Below are 16,160 nucleotides of genomic sequence, written 5' to 3'. Positions count from 1 at the left end.
CAACTGTAATTCTCTTGGACAGCAGTGTGGTCTGGTTAGCACACGTGACAGCCATCCCTAACCTTCCGAGTTGTGTTTGGATGAACTCCCCAGGTCTTTTTGATATACAAAAGCACTGATTGGAAGACCTCAGAGACATCTGGGTTTTGAGATGTACCCAGTGTGCTCCTTCTCCCAACCTGGTCTTTCTAGGGTTGGGAGAGGAGTGGGTGGGGCATGGAGGGGAGAGACCCCCTGCCTGCCACTGTGACATCACAGAGCAAAGTCATAGTAACCCACCCCCACCCAAGCCAGTGTCCTGCCTGAGGGACATTCATCCTCTCCCAACTCACCACATACCACCTTACCCCTCTGCTGGCAAGAGGGGACCTGGTGAATCCCCTCCCTCAACACCTGAGCCAGCAACGGAATAAGAACCATCAGAGAGGGAACTGAAACACCTCTGTTTCAGAACTACACCGGTGAATGAGCGATCCCTCTCAGCTAACTCAAAATGTTTGCCTCACCCAGGAGGTAGGTACAGCGCTTTCGGAAGTTTTGTGAATACTGATCAACTTCCCTTACTTCAGTATTTGAGTCCCACCTTTAGTGGTGTGATGCACACCTGGGGTTGGGGGGGGGCGATGTAGGGTTACTGGGCAGTGGGTGAGTGTGTTCAGAAGGCCAAGGAAACCTAAGAAAGAGACATTTGTGAGACTGTGGGGCAGAGCAGTATGGGCTCAGGCAGCTTCCTCAGTTCAGAAGAAGCCGAAGGGGCCCTGATCAACTGAAGAGCCCTTACAGACAGATATGATGAACACGGTAGCCAAAGGCAGTCAGAGCTTGCAATTTTACTATCTTTTATTGTTGGTTCTCTACAGAGGGGACAGCGAGGTTACTGGGGAGTCTGTTGGTTAACATGGACCTAAGAGGTATAAAGCACAGCACATGTGTTCCCGTGCCTCATTCTAGAGGCGGTTCCCTGATGGGACCTGCAGTCCGTGACTTTTGCTAAAAGATGTCTGCCTGCCCTTTGCTGGACGGCACTTTAGTTCGAAAGCAGTCAGCCTCCTAGCGTTTGCAGGTTTGAATGGTGAGTCCACCATGTCTGCATTTGTGATCTGGTGCAAGCCAAAGACTGAATTCGAGCCCTCACTTGAACAGTGGAGATACCGCCTCTGAATCTGGCGGGATGTGGGTGCCTAGGGAGCAATTAGTGAAGCGTCTAGCCCCTAGCTTGGTAGTTCGGATGGTTTTTCCTTAGATTCCACTTTCCTCCCACTTCTTTAGATCTTCAGACCACAACTGTAGAGAACTCCCCACCTCTCCCATCATCCCTTGGGGAAGCAGGTAGGTAACCAGCCTTACCTCTGGCATCTACAAAACAAGGCAGGCCTACATTGCCCCTCCATCAGAAAGGGTTCAGGGACCTGCATCTTTGGGAAATGTTTGACTTTGGGTTTGACAGCAACCGGGTGGGTCCTCACGCCTTGTCAGAGTGTGAGGAATTTATCCCAGGACCCAGTCTCTTCCCTGGGCCGGTCCACGCCTACATCAAGGGAGGACAACGGGACTCAGGACCCACCCAAGGAAGAGAAAGAGGAAGAAACCTCGTGGTTCCCTGCCACGCCCGTCCTGGAAGTCCCAAGCACCCGAGGCGCAAGGGCGGGGCCTCACCAAACAATTCAAAACAGGCTTCTGGTGCGTCGCCGTGGCAACAACCCGCTGCTAAGCAACTGGGGCGCCGTAGTAAACGCTGCCAGGGTTACTCATTGGGGGAAGCGTGGTGGAAATCCCATCGGGCTCAGACACCCAGGCAGAGGGTGGGGATGAGGGGAGAGGGGGAAGAAAACGTTGTGGCGAAGGGGGGCGCGCTAAGGCGGAAAGGGGTGACCCTGCACTGTCTATGGACAGCAGTTTCCCGGACACCCCTCTTCTTCTTTGGATCCTCAGTCCTCTGGCAGCCCGGGCCAGCCCTGTCTGAGCAGTCACTCGTGCACGTGAGAGATTGCTGCACAGGAAATGCAGATGTGGCTGCCCCTCTGATTCACGCCAGCGGCGTGGGCATGGACGAAAAGCTGGGGCTTCCTCTCCTGGAACTGACTGCTATAGCAAAAGCCCTCTAACAATTCCATGACAAAGCGGAAAGGCTCGAGGAAGGCCCCAGGTCTTTTCCTTTGGCCCTTCCCACTGAACATAAATGAGAAAGTTCCCAGCACTCCCGACCCACCTCAGGAGTGCTTGGGGTCATGCGGGCCCTTACAAGCTGGGTACAGCTGAGAATGGGAGGTCCGGAGTTGAACACAGCACAGAGAACACAATAAAGGTCCTCTGGGAAACCTTGAAGTTCAATGTCCCGTAGTATATAATTAAAGCTCAGAAGGCTCGAGCCACATCAAAATGACCCTAATCTGTAGGGAATCACTCCTCTTGAAACGGACAGAACATTTCCGGCCTGTCACAGTTTTGAGTGACCTGTCCTCTAGTCAGACTAAAGATAATACTGGTAATGAGATCATTGCTATTTTCTGAGCCTTTGCTCATGGAAAAGCAGGAATGTTCCCACAGGTGTGAGGAAATGTACTGGCCGAAAAATGCATCTGTGTGGAAGGTCCGATTCACCGCCGGCCCTCTGAGGTCTTGATGTGGCCCCCCCGTTGCTTTTGTATGTGAATCAGGAAGAGTGATGCGTATTTGAGGCTATTTGGACATATGCCTGTGTTCACATCTTTGCCCATCGGTTTCCCAAGAGTGTTCATAGGCCTCGTTAACCTTACAAAACTGCTTTGTTCGTTGATGTGAAGACTGCGCTGAAGTCAGCCATGCGTAAAACATGGCCAATCATAGTACACACATTGCCTTAGAACTGAATGAGCATACCAGACACGGAAGGCCGTGATGAGTTACATGGGATGTGTACCCGTCAGGGAAGGCCGTGATGAGTTACATGGGAGGTGTACCCGTCAGGGAAGGCCGTGATGAGTTACATGGGAGGTGTACCCGTCAGGGAAGGCCGTGATGAGTTACATGGAAGGTGTACCCGTCAGGGAAGGCCGTGATGAGTTACATGGAAGGTGTACCCGTCAGGGAAGGCCGTGATGAGTTACATGGGAGGTGTACCCGTCAGGGAAGGCCGTGATGAGTTACATGGAAGGTGTACCCATCAGGGAAGGCCGTGATGAGTTACGTGAGAGGTGTACCCGTCAGGGAAGGCCGTGATGAGTTACATGGGAGGTGTACCCGTCAGGGAAGGCCGTGATGAGTTACATGGGAGGTGTACCCGTCAGGGAAGGCCGTGATGAGTTACATGGGAGGTGTACCCGTCAGGGAAGGCCGTGATGAGTTACATGGGAGGTGTACCCGTCAGGGAAGGCCGTGATGAGTTACATGGAAGGTGTACCCGTCAGGGAAGGCCGTGATGAGTTACATGGGAGGTGTACCCGTCAGGAAGTGGAGGCACAGAAAGCAGAGCTGTCTGCTCATCAGCCAGTGACAGCCAAAGCCTGTAAATTTCACTCCAGCCTTTTGTTTGTTGAGTAACAGAAGGAGTTACTTAATGGGGTCATGGATCAAGAATTCTGGGCCCTGGGAGCACAGAGAAACTCTCGCCAGGCAGGGCAAGCAAGATGTCTGGGTGGATGGCGTGGGGGACAAAAATACTGGATCCCTTAGCCCCGGGCTCCGGTGTTAAGGAAGAGGCAAACACACTCTTGCTCAGTATTCTTAATCATCTCTAATCTGCAGCATACTGGAAACGCAATAAATTGAGTTTCCGGCTGCGAAGCATGTGTGTCCCTAACCATCATTTCTCTTTATGCAAATCTAGTAAAAATGGTTTCATCAAGTACAGTGAAGTGTGACTGAGGACATTAGCAAAAGGTCAGTCCCAGGCCTTGGCATTGTGATGTCATAAATGGTGAGGTGCATACATAGCCTCATGGACATCACCCTAGAATCATTAACAGTGCCATGTACCAAGTTGAAATACTATATTGAGATGTGGGATATTCATCTCTACACTGAATTGTGAGCTTTTGAGCCAAGTCTAATTAGCTTTGTTACACTGACCAGCAATTACCTTTTCTGTCCTGAGAGAGGAAAGGAAAAGGGTGGGCGGGGAAATACCCAGTGCAACTCACAATGAAAGGAAGTCAATGGGATGCTGGGGCCTGACTTTCTGTGGCAAGGCAGAGAAACTTGTGTTTTTGTTAAGAAGAGGAAATTGGACACTGGGCCCCAAGGTCCTTGGGGAGAGGGAGCTAAGACTGGTCACATCCAGCAAGCAGCCAGCCAGGCACCCACATAAAATGCACAGCCTAGGAATGGGCAGATCAGAGCTGCTGTGGAGGCCTACACCAATATTTTGGAAACCTTCTTTAAGGAAAATAATACGAAATTATAAGTTCGGATTGGGCAGCAGGCCCTTGGAAACAGCCCAAATAAGCGAGAGGCCCGGGAGACGGAGTTTCATTGGCTTTGCTCTAAACCCACCTCTGGGCCTCCTCACCTGCCACTCCCATCCCCTTTTCCCTGAAGAAGGCAAACTTCGGGCTATTAAGGCTTCGGGGGTGCGGTTTATGAGCACAGCAATAAAAACCAAAGACACAGTGCTGTGCCAAGCGGTGACTCAAGGCGGGATATGAGATGTGTCTCCAAGTATTTGAAGGGTGGAAGCGTGGCGAAGGGAAAAGAATTGGTCACTGTTCTAGGGTGGAGAGAGAATGAGGATACAATTAAGGAGAGAAAAATGTGCACAAAACTCATCAGGAAATGTTGGCTCACTTTATTTTCTGATACTGTGATGTTGTGTTTCCCATGGGAGGCATTTGAGGATCTGTTGAGTCACTGAGAACTGGAACTGGCCACCCAAAAAATGTACTATAGGAAATAATCCTCTAAAAGGTCCTCCCGGGAGTGGCTGGACGCCCCAAAGTTCATTCTGAGTCCTGAATTCCATAAGGCTGACACACGGCAGTCTGTAGATTCATGTTCAGGGTGACCGCCAAATGAAGGAAAGAAAGCAGTTTTACAGAGGAAGTAGCCACCTCCACCCACATTTTGCTGACTGGTAGGGAAGGAAAGGGCAGAAAAGAAGAAAACATGAGGGTGTAGCGCCACCCAGCGGCCTGAGGAAGCCATGCAGTCAGGAAACCAGCTTATTCCACAGCAAAATGGGACCACAAAATTCTTGTCCTCTTCTCCCAAAGAAGAGTGAGTTGTGTCACGATAAAGGTTCATAGGATGATACACAAAACATATCCAGGAGCCTGCAAGATGGCTCAGCTGGTAGAGAGGCTTGCCTCCAAGCCTGATAACCTGAGTTTGATTCCTGGAACCTACATGATAGAAAAGAGAACCAACTCCTCCCAAAGTTTTTTTCCACACATGTGCCATGCCCCAGCTACACACACACACACACACACACACACACACACACACACACACACACACACACTAATGTTAAAAAAGAAAAAAGTTTCTAGAGAGAGGCATGATGGGACAAAGACAAAAAGGAGAACATTTTCAAAGAATGAATGGCTTTTTACAATCAAGTTCAAAGGGGTAGTGGCCCACACCTTCAATCCCAGCACTGGGGAGGCAGAGGCAGGCAGATCTTTGAGTCTGAGGCCAGCCTGGTCTACAAGTTCCAGGGCAGCCAGGGCTACATGGAGAAACCTTGTCTTGGAAAAAAAAAAAATCAGAAGAAACTGAGAGCATTCTGGGTAGAAGGAAAAGAACAGCTGCTGTGAACTACCAATTTGTACGGTTCTGAGGACAGAAAGAATAACTTGTGCTTCTCAACATCCCACATGGAGAGAAGCAACAGTTTATGAACTGCCTGGAAGGTGGAAACCACACAGAGAACAAGCCGGACTGTCTGTGGCTCCTGGAGACACCGCCGAGCCTGGAACTGCTTCCTAGGGGAGACTCTGAAGTAACGACAGTAGATCTATATGTTTTGTGTGTTGCTGTAAACATCAAGCCCCTTCCAGTCACACCACGTACCTAGGGAACAACGGGTAGAGAGGACCTAAATCACCCTTTACTTTGACAGAAAGCCCCTCAGCAAATGTTGATCCGTGCCGCTCAGTACTGAATCCCAGGTCCCCGATTGGCAAGTTCTCTGGCATGATCTCAAGAACAGCTGGGCTGAGATTGCACTGCCAATCATTGGATGCCCGTGTTCACTGCACAGCAGCATTTAATCAGGAGGCCCGCCACAAACTAGGAGCTGGAAGGGGAGAGGCAAGGGAGGAGGGAGGGAACTCAGCTTTCACTCTTGCTACATCACACCGAAGAGACTTGTACAGATGACATCCTTCCGTCCTTCCAGACAGGCTACAAGACGCTAACCATGGCCAAGGTAACCAGCTTCCCCCTTTTATTTGACAGGAGAAACCTTAGCACCTGGTCTTTGGACCTCGCCAACTGGCTGTCCTTGTTATCACACACTAATGTTGCATTTCTCTCTATGTGCATGGATGTGAACGTGGCTGCCACAGAGGCACCTGGGGGACTCCTCGGTGTCCTGTCTAGAAAGCAGAGAGTCACCTTGGGAAGGAATCTGTGAGCACAGGCCAAAGCAGAGCTTGCCTTAGGCTGTGTCACTTGGTCTAGAGTCACTTTAAAGAAACTTGTGAAATGACCTTTGTTCTTCCAATGTGAGTAAGGCGCATGACCAAGGATGTGCTGTGATGGATGGCAATTCTTGAAAAGGCTCCTGAAGGAGACATCAGTTTAACTACCTGGGGCTGAGGAAGCTCCAGAGTGCTTCCCTAGCATGCCAAGTCCCGGACATTGGGGCGCACACCTGTAATTCTAGCACTTGGAGGTGGAGGCAGGAGGATCAGATCAAGGTCAACCTCTAGGTATATAGCTCTAGTCAGGTTGGGGTCACAAACTACAGGAGGCCCTGCCTCCAGCAAGTGGAGAAGGAAGAGGGTATGAAGGGAGAGACTAGGCCCCATTCTGTGGTGGGTGTTCTTTCAGGAAAGAGCCTCTCTGAGTCCATTCGAGTTGATCATCCTTTGTTTCTCAAATCACCCCTTCCATAATGTGCTTGTCAGCTTGGTTGAGGCCACAGGTGTGTGTAAGCCTCAATATTCCTTTTTTATGTCTGAATAACCTGGAGGAACATGGGTAAATATGTAACTTGGAATGGATTGAATATAAAGCCAAGATCTGTTCTGGTGTGATGTGATAGTAGACGATTTTCCAAACCAATTAAGGCTGAATATTGCTATTAAAATTGAACCCTGAGGTGAAAGACTTGGAACTGCCTAGATCCTCAGTTTGGTCTTTTTATAGAATAATTAGTGAAGATGTTTTACTTGCAAGCAATGGCTATCAGATCATTAGAAAGGACACCCACCACAAAGATGTCTGTCTATACATCACACCTAAAGCCACAGTTTTCTCAGGAGCTGAGGTACTGAGCCAACCTACATGACTACCAATAGATGGGTAAGAAAAATCTGGTGGACATACATATGGAATTTTATTGATCTGTAAAGAAAAGTTCATTGATCTGTAAAGAAAAATCATGAAATTTGCAGGAAAGTAGATAAAGTGGAAAAAAATACATTAAATAAAATAAGCCAAACCCAGAAAAAAACCTTAAAAATAGCTTTGAATTTTTATATACGTATATATGCACAGGTGTATCATGGATAAAGGGGATCATGAGGAGGGGGAAAGATCTAAATGGAAGGAGGGGGTGGGTAATAGGACGAAAGGGGACTGGTTGAGCCCCCTTCAAAGGGGCTGGTGGCAGTGAGCAGTGCCATCCCAAAGAGAGTCCAAGAAGGACAAAGTGAAAATGTCACTGTGACACCTACTACTTGGATTAATTTTTAAAAACTAATAAAACAATCAGGAAGGGATTATTTTAACCCACAGTACGGGAATGCCGGTGGAAGCCAACAGTTTTTGGACTGAAAAGAAGAGGACATCTTTGAGCAGTGGAACAGCACGAGACAACAGACTCTGGCAGACCAAGACCCTTCCTGCTCCTAGATGCTGTGACTGAAAACACATGTGTCCTCAGTCAAGGCCACCCAGAGTCTTGCAAAGACCGGCATTCCTCCAAGGAGTTAATTTGCTGAATGCTTTAAAAAAAAAAAAAATCACATTGGCAGATTAGTTCCCCAAAGCAATTTATTCTTCCGTTTTGTGTTTTGGATATTTTTATACATGACCACCTTCATGTTTGTTACTGCCCCAAGTAACACATTGTGTATGGTATGCACTGTGTTCATCCCTGGAGATTCCAAAGAGCAAAGGGTCAGGGTGGTAAACTGTTGAATGTAGATTGTGCTAAGATGGGGGAGACAGGGATATTGTTGGATCTGTGTATTTGCCTGTGATGTTATTTACATCTCTTAAGCTAAGCAGATTGTGGCCTGATTAATTCTGATAGGAGAGATCCCATGAAAGCTCAAGATGGTTTACTTTAAGAACCATCTGGAAGCTAAGCCTGAGCCTCCCCAGGTATTAGGGTACCTTAGGATGCTCAAGACTGATCACAATTATTCTCCTAAATCAAATTCAATCCAAATCACATAATGAGGTTGACAAAGTTAATGTTGCTCTTTATTTCTGAGACAGGATCTGATGTAGCCCAGGCTGGCTCCAAAGTCACTAAGTAGCTGGGGACGATCTTCCTGCCTCCACCTCTCAAGTGCTGGGACCACAGGTGTGTACCATCACACTGGGTATGTATTGTGCTGGGGATCAAACCTGGGGTTTCACACATATTAAGCAAACATTCTCAAAATGAGCTACATACCCTCTGCCATCTTTTATCCTGAAGTCATCAAAACTTCATCTGCTTCCCCTGGACTGGTACAACTTGATAATATATGCACACCATGGAGTTATATTCAGCTATAAAGAATAAATTTATTACGTTATTTACAGGAAAATAAGTGAAACTGGTGAGCAACTTGGTAAGTGAAGTAAGCCAGACTTGGAAAGACAAATATTGCATGTTTTCTGTCATGTATAGGAATATATATGAGTAGATATATGTGTGTCTAAAGGGTATGAATGTGGAGCGGGAACTATGTGAGTGAAGGAAAGGAGAGAGGAGGGCGTCAGAGGATGAAGGGGGAGGGACATCATGCATGTTTTCTCTTAAACAAAGAATCCAGATTGAATGATGCATATTCACACATAGGACATGAAAGCAGAAACAATAGGATTATTTAGGGAAGAGGAAGGGACCAGCAGGAGAAAGAGGGGACAAGGAAGGCTGGAGGGGGCAAATATGAGCAAAATACAGTGAGATATATGTCTGAAAATATTACCAAAACCCCACTATTTTATACATGAACAAATAATTATAAAAAGTACCCCAAAAGATGTTGGCCAGCTCAGAGCATCTGCAGGGAGCCTCCCTTGTTCCCTTGCTGCCTCTGCCTGAGGACACACGCTGTAAGTGGGGTCCTGAGGAGGCCTTCCACCCAGGTGCACATGCACAAATTGCATGCCGCTTGCCAACCTGAAGCCAGGCTAGCATGATGCTCGCCTGCCTTCTAAAGCAGATAGACAAGATACCACCCTGCTCACATCGAGTTCACTCTGACGTTAGTATCCCTCATGATAATTGTCTCCCATCTGGTATCACCTTCATCCTTGTGTAAACCTGTCCAATGTCTGTCACTCTGCCTGTGCAAATTACTGTGGCCCTGTAAGAGCCACACAGCATTCACTTTAAATGAGCAGCATCACTACGGCGCTTGCTCCTGGCCACACTGAAGCACAGCTTTCCCAGGGGAAAGCGCTCAAGTGGCAGGCTTGGTCATCGGTGTTGAAGAGGAGTGAATGAGGCCCCAAGAGCACGCTCCCCAGCTCTCTCCTCCTCCTCCCCTGCTTGTGTGTTGCAGATGGAGCTCCAGAAGGGTTCCCCTGTCCAGCGGACCTTCATTTCTGCCATCCTCAGCATGCTATCACTCAGCCTCTCCGCAGCATCCCTGCTCAGCAACGAGTGGTTTGTGGGCACACAGAAGGTGCCCAAGCCCCTGTGCGGCGGGCAAGGTCTGGCAGCCAAGTGCTTTGCCATGCCGATGTCCTTGGATGGGGGCATCACCAACACATCAGCCCAGGAGGTGGTACAATACACCTGGGAGACTGGGGATGACCGGTTCTCCTTCCTTATCTTCCGCAGTGGCATGTGGCTATCCTGTGAGGAAATCGTGGAAGAACCAGGTAATTCCCTCACACCAGCCTATATACACAACTTGATCGGCTTTTTCAATTACATTTTCATTTGTATCGTGTATGGGTATGTGTAGGGGTATGTACATGCATGTGGATGTCAGAGGACAATGGGCAAAAATCCGCTCTCTCCTTCCAGCATGTGGATTCAGGGGATCAACCTGAAGTAGTCAGGCTTGGCAAGCATGCACCCTTACCCACTGAGCCATCTCATCTGCTTTTAAAAAAAAATGTTTATTGAGACATAGAACTCATTATGTAGGTCTGGAAATTGGAACTCTGCCCTACAAAGATGCTCTCAGAAAAGTGTTGTTTTCATAATCAGAGAGGAAGGCCAGAAAAACGAATCTTGGATGCCTCATTCATGCGTGCCTTTTCTCCTGTTTTCAGAATGGGACCCCAGCTGAATGAGTGGCTGCTTGTATGCTCATCAGGGCCTGTGTCAGAGCAAATGGAGCAGGGCTGGGTGTGGGGTGGGGCATCTCTGTGCCCACAGCCCCAGGAAGCTCCTTATGGCATTGCCCCTTGTGTCTTTTAGGGGAGAAATGCCGATCTTTCATTGAACTCACACCACCAGCCCAGAGAGGTGAGAAAGGACTACTGGAATTTGCCACGTTGCAAGGCTCATATCACCCCGCTCTCCGATCTGGAGGGGAGTGGTTGATGGAGAAGGCTTCCCTCCTCCACCTCCCCTTGAGGCCCGTGGCAAGTACGTGTTCAGTAACTGTAGACCCGGGCCTTTCTGGATCTAAACTGCACTGCGACCACCTTTCTCTACCTCTGAGCCCCACAGGCTGACAGGAATTCCCCCTAAAGTTGACACTCATGCAGATGCAGGAATGCAGCTCACAAATTAAGTCACCAGCACCCAACCCAGGACACAACCTGAAGAGTTTGTGGCCTTTTCTTCCCTTTTGTGACGTTGTTGGGGGAGGAGATTGGCTTTTTGTTGTTGTTGTTGTTGTTTGTTTTGTTTTGTTTTGTTTTCTTGAGATAGAGTCTCTTTGTAGCCAAGTTAGCCTTGAGGAACTACTCTTCCTCCTGCCTCTTCCCCCCTACTAGTGGGATTACCGGTAGATGCCACCTTGGCCAAGTTTGTTTTACTAAAAGTAGGAGTGAGAGATCGGGAGAATGAAAACGTAAGCCCTAATTAAAGAGAAAGTCAAGAATGAGCTTTAGTACGGGGTTTATGAAAATGGGGTGATCTGTTTGACAACTAAGCTCAGCAGTGTTTCCAGCCCATCGAGTGGGATGCGCCCGTTCTTCCCAGACACCGCGGGTGCTGATTTCACCTTTGTCTGTCCTCCTTCCCCCTGGGCCTCTGACTTAGGGTGGGCACTTGTGTCCACGGTGGTTACTGACTGCTGTCTGGGTGGGGTTCCTTTTCTTGGCTTTTGGCAGAGGTCCTCTGGTTATCGCTGGGTGCCCAAATTGCCTACATCGGACTTCAATTCATCAGCTTCCTCCTGCTACTGACAGATCTGCTGCTCACCAGTAACCCTGGCTGTGGGCTCAAGCTGAGTGCCTTTGCAGCCATCTCCTTAGTCCTGTCAGGTGAGTGACCATGGAGTGCCAGAGGGTGCTTCCTCTTGGGGCTCCTTGGGATGTTTTCTTTCCTTGTTTTGCTTTGCTCATACTGTGAGACAGGGCCCAGGGCCTTCCTATGTAGGCTAGGCTAGACTCACTGGCTTTGAGCTTCCGAGCACTGGGACTAGAGGTGTACATGACCATTGGCTCACAGGTCCCTTCGAAGTTCCACCTTCAAGGCTTGGCTCTTTGACCCTAATGAGAGGAGGAAGGGACTGGAAAACAAGGAGTTGGGGGTAGGAACTGGGGAGATGGCTCAGTGGGTAAGAGCTCTTGCTGCTCAAGTTGGGGACCTAAGTCAGAATCTCTAGCACCCATGTAAAAAGCCGGGCATGGCAGCTTTGACCTGGAACCCCAGCTCTGGGCAAGGAAGTATCATACAGGAGGATTGCTAGGGCTTGCTGGCCAGCTAGCTTGGGCACAAAAGTAGTCAGCTCTAGATTCAGTAAGAAACCCTGCTTCGAGGGAATTAAGACGGAGAGCAACAGAGGAAAGCCAGACAACCTGTGTTCATGCACAGGCACTTGTGCACACTCACGGACACACATGCATACAACCACACACACAGAAGACACTGGGAGACTGTGTCTTTATACGCTCTTACTTCTAGGTCCCTTTATTTGCAAGCTTTCTCAATGTGTAAAGCCTTTGGCTCAGTTTACTTTTCAATTGGAATATATAGCTTTTCCCACAGTGTCATTGTTGGACAGAATTTAAAGTAAAATAAGATTTTACACACACACACACACACACACACACACACACACACACACACACACTGTGCCGGCTAAAGGGTAGGAAGAAGTCAAAATGAGCACCGGCCATGACAGACTGACTCAGATTCTGTCACAGCTCTCAGCCAAAAGTTTGGGGTAATCATTGTATAGACAGTCATGCAAGGAGACGGCCCTCCCCTAGATGCCCTGACCCAGATGCCACAAAGCCTTCTCCAAGGCCTCTGTTTCTTGTTCCCTCCATAGGCCTTCTGGGGATGGTGGCCCATATGATGTATTCACAAGTCTTCCAGGCAACTGCCAACTTAGGTCCAGAGGACTGGAGACCACATTCTTGGAATTATGGCTGGGCTTTCTAGTGAGTAATCCTCATCCCCTGAACCTCCACAACCGAACTCCAGCAACCATGCACAGGATTTTCTACCCTCAGCTGGATATACCTTCCCATGTCCTCCTCCTCCTCCATCAGTCAAATCCAGGGCTGGACCAGGGGGACAGCTATCTGCTTCCTCCCTGCCTTCAGAGGGTGCTAGAACATTCTTCTCACTTGCTTTGAGGATGTGACCTGGTCCAGTTTTTCTGCTCAGCAGCTGTAATCAGTTGCTTCAGCAAGGCTGGTTTTATATGGCTTGTGGGAACTATGCTGTATGTTCTATATTTTATGGTTCAGGGTATTAGAGAAATGGACAATAATTATAATCTTGAAATTATGATTGAATTCTCTCTGATCTATTGACGATCCTAAAATATCTTCCACCCATTATATACTCCCTTTTTCCAAGAGTAACGTCTTCCTAACTCTAGATTTCCAGTCTTAATTCTACTGAACTGCTAGAAATAAAACTGCAGCCGGGCGGTGGTGGTGGCACACACCTTTAATCCCAGCACTCAGGAGACAGAGGCAGGTGGATCTCTGTGAGTTCAAGGCCTGCCTGGTCTACAGAGGGAGTTCCAGGACAGCCAGGACTGTTTCACAGAGAAACCCTGTCTCTAAAATCAAAAACACAAAACAAACAAACAAAAGCTGCTCGGCATCAGCTGTCCTCACCTTCAACACATGAGGACAGTGCTGGAGTCCAAAGTGTAGACACAGGAAGAGCTTCACCCAGCGCCAGCCCACTGCCTCACACCTCACCACTGCTTCCCCAGCCTAACCTTCAAAACCAAGGACTTCATCATTTTAAATGTCCTGGGGGGAGGGCGGGGTTAAAAAAATCATATGTAGCTCATGCTAGCCTTAACTATGTAGCCAAGGCTGGCCCTGAACTCCTGATTCTCCTGCCTTTACTTCTCAAGTGCTGGGATTACAGGAGTGGCACCTTCAACACATTCAAGCAGAGCATTTCCTTTGTTTAAGTCTCAAATACTCTTTCCTTGGAGTCCCTTCCACCTTCAGGAGTTCCTTCTCACTTTTCCTGAATACACACCTACTCTAGCTCTGGGTTTGTTTTTGGCGTTTTGGGGTTTTTTTATTCCTTTTCTTTCTCCCTGGAGGAACATTCTCTACTCACTGCAAAGCTAATGACCTGGATTCACATAAACTGTCTCAAATAAGTGCTGAGGGCGTTGTTAATGGCACAGAAAACACACTATGCTGGGCTCACATTTCCATCCGAATGCAGGCACACAGGAGGCTCTCCCACTTCTGATCCCACCCACTTCCTCATGCTGCAGTACATGCTTTGCATTGAGGACTTTCTCTGATCCACCCACCAACCCATGTCAGCTGTGCTGGTTTCCCCGACCAGTTAGGCCTCACCTTGGCCCACTTCAAATCTTTCTTGGCCTTAGAAGGGTAGGTCTGGGTTGGTGAGATGGCTCAGTGGGTAAAGTAACTGCCGTAGAAGCATAAGGACCCGAGTTCAAATCCCTGGGGCCCGAGTAGAAGCCGCACACAGTAGTGCAGGTGTCTATGATCCCAGCAGTATGGAGAGATGGGGGGCAGAGGCCCAGAATCCCTGGAAGCTCATAGGGCAGTTAGCCTGTGTACTCAGTGTCAACAACAACAAAGAGAGACAACTGCCTCAACCAAGGGGGAAGTGAAGGACTCAAGAGGCTGTACACACACACACACACACACACACACACACACACACACACACACACAAGAAACGGGGAACTTTGGGGCTGACAGTCTCACTAGAATGATCACATCTGGATCTACATCTGGATCTACTGTCAGGCAACAAACGGGAACCTGCAGGACAGTCCTTGGCCTGGCTCTCGACAACCTTTGACCTCCAAGCACCCCCTCCTACCGTCACAAACCCTGTTTCCTGGGCTTCACAGGAGGACAGAGCTATTTAGGGGTTTGACTTCCCAGGTCTTTAGGAATGTGTTTGATGTAGTTCCCTAGGGTGCTTTTTTCTTTCTCAGATTCCCCCAGCTTCTATGCACATCCAGTTCCCACTGTTCACCACCCCCCCAACCCGTGCCAAGAACCACAGTTTTCGTAATAACCAAATTCCACTAGAGCAAAGTGTGATGCCTTCAGATCTGTAGTAAATATGTTTTCATGAATGACTATTGAAAGGCTCAACTTCGGGGACAATTAAGTTAAGGCTCAACTTTGGGGACAATTAAGTTAAGGCTCAACTTTGGGGACAATTAAGTTCGAAAGAATGTTGGGCAGAAGAGGGATGATGATGACTCAGAGTCAGGGCAGAGTGAGTGAAGGGAAGGAAGAAGGGGTGAGGGGCGCATTAGTTCATGCTCACCCCGTAGAAGAGAGCTAGAGCTCTGTGGGATCTAGATTTTACAGGGTTAAGTAAACACACCACACAAGAGTCATAGAAGAGCGTGGCGGTGACAACCGATGGGATCAAACGCATTGGCTACAAAACTAAGGCAGATGGAGTCCCCTGGTCTGTCCTTCACAGAAGCACGGTAGAAGGCAACACACTCAGGTTCCTAAGTCCCCCAGAAGACAGTGCCCGGTCTGTGGCAGAGCAGACGGCACTTTTCTTCCCATCAAGTCAGACTCTCACTGTCCCTTCTCTGTGCTTGCCCCTAGCACGGCCTGGGTTTCCTTCACCTGCTGCATGGCATCGGCTGTCACCACCTTCAACACATACACGAGGATGGTGCTGGAGTTCCAGTGCAGGCACAGGAAGAGCTTCGACCCCAACCCCAGCTGCCTCGCACAGCACCACCGCTGTTTCCTTTCCCAGACACCATGCGCAGCCCACTCAGGGGACCCTCTGACCAGCTGCCAACAGTACCCCAACCATCCCATCCGCTCCGTCTCCGAAGGTATCGACCTCTACTCAGCGCTACAAGACAAGGAATTTCAACAAGGGACCAGCCAGGAGCTAGAAGAAGTGGCTGGGTCATCCATAGAAGAGCAGTGTTAGAAGACAAGTGGGTTTGGGGAGCAGGCTAAACCCTACCATCTGTGTTTGCTTATTAACATCCGCTTAAGCCAAAGTGTCTCTTGAGCCTTGTGTTTAGAACAAGAGAACCTTAAGTCATCTCCAGGACATTGCTCTGCCCCGTTTCACTTGACACCGCTTTGCTCTACCCCTGTCCCATCTCATGTATCCAGAATCCCCATCTCTTCACTGACTGCTCAAGGCTGGTTCTAGACCATACAATGCAGATAAAAAGGCAAGTTAAACACAGTTCTACCTTTAAGGGTCTGAT

At 48.8% G+C, this 16,160-nt stretch overlaps 1 protein-coding gene across 3 annotated transcripts; it reads left to right on the top strand.

Moving 5' to 3' along the window:
- The first annotated feature begins 272 nt into the window (after positions 1-272).
- Gsg1 (germ cell associated 1) lies at positions 273-15,944 on the top strand. Of its 3 annotated transcripts, XM_059258712.1 has the most exons (7): positions 274-513; positions 1,270-1,329; positions 9,867-10,188; positions 10,736-10,906; positions 11,599-11,751; positions 12,765-12,876; positions 15,532-15,944. In XM_059258712.1, the coding sequence occupies exons 3-7, from the start codon at positions 9,867-9,869 to the stop codon at positions 15,869-15,871; spliced, it is 1,098 nt and encodes a 365-aa protein (XP_059114695.1). In that variant the 5' UTR covers positions 274-513; positions 1,270-1,329; the 3' UTR covers positions 15,872-15,944. The 3 variants fall into 3 exon arrangements, with proteins under 3 accessions (XP_059114696.1, XP_059114695.1, XP_059114694.1); XM_059258713.1 differs by lacking the exon at positions 1,270-1,329 and having other exon boundaries at positions 273-513; positions 10,736-10,783; XM_059258711.1 differs by lacking the exon at positions 1,270-1,329 and having other exon boundaries at positions 275-513.
- Positions 15,945-16,160: the final 216 nt, after the last annotated feature.

Source organism: Peromyscus eremicus, chromosome 3 (assembly GCF_949786415.1).
Source record: "Peromyscus eremicus chromosome 3, PerEre_H2_v1, whole genome shotgun sequence".
NCBI lineage: Eukaryota > Metazoa > Chordata > Mammalia > Rodentia > Cricetidae > Peromyscus > Peromyscus eremicus.
Note: the sequence above shows the minus strand (reverse complement) of the source record. Positions and strands in the feature narration are given on the sequence as shown.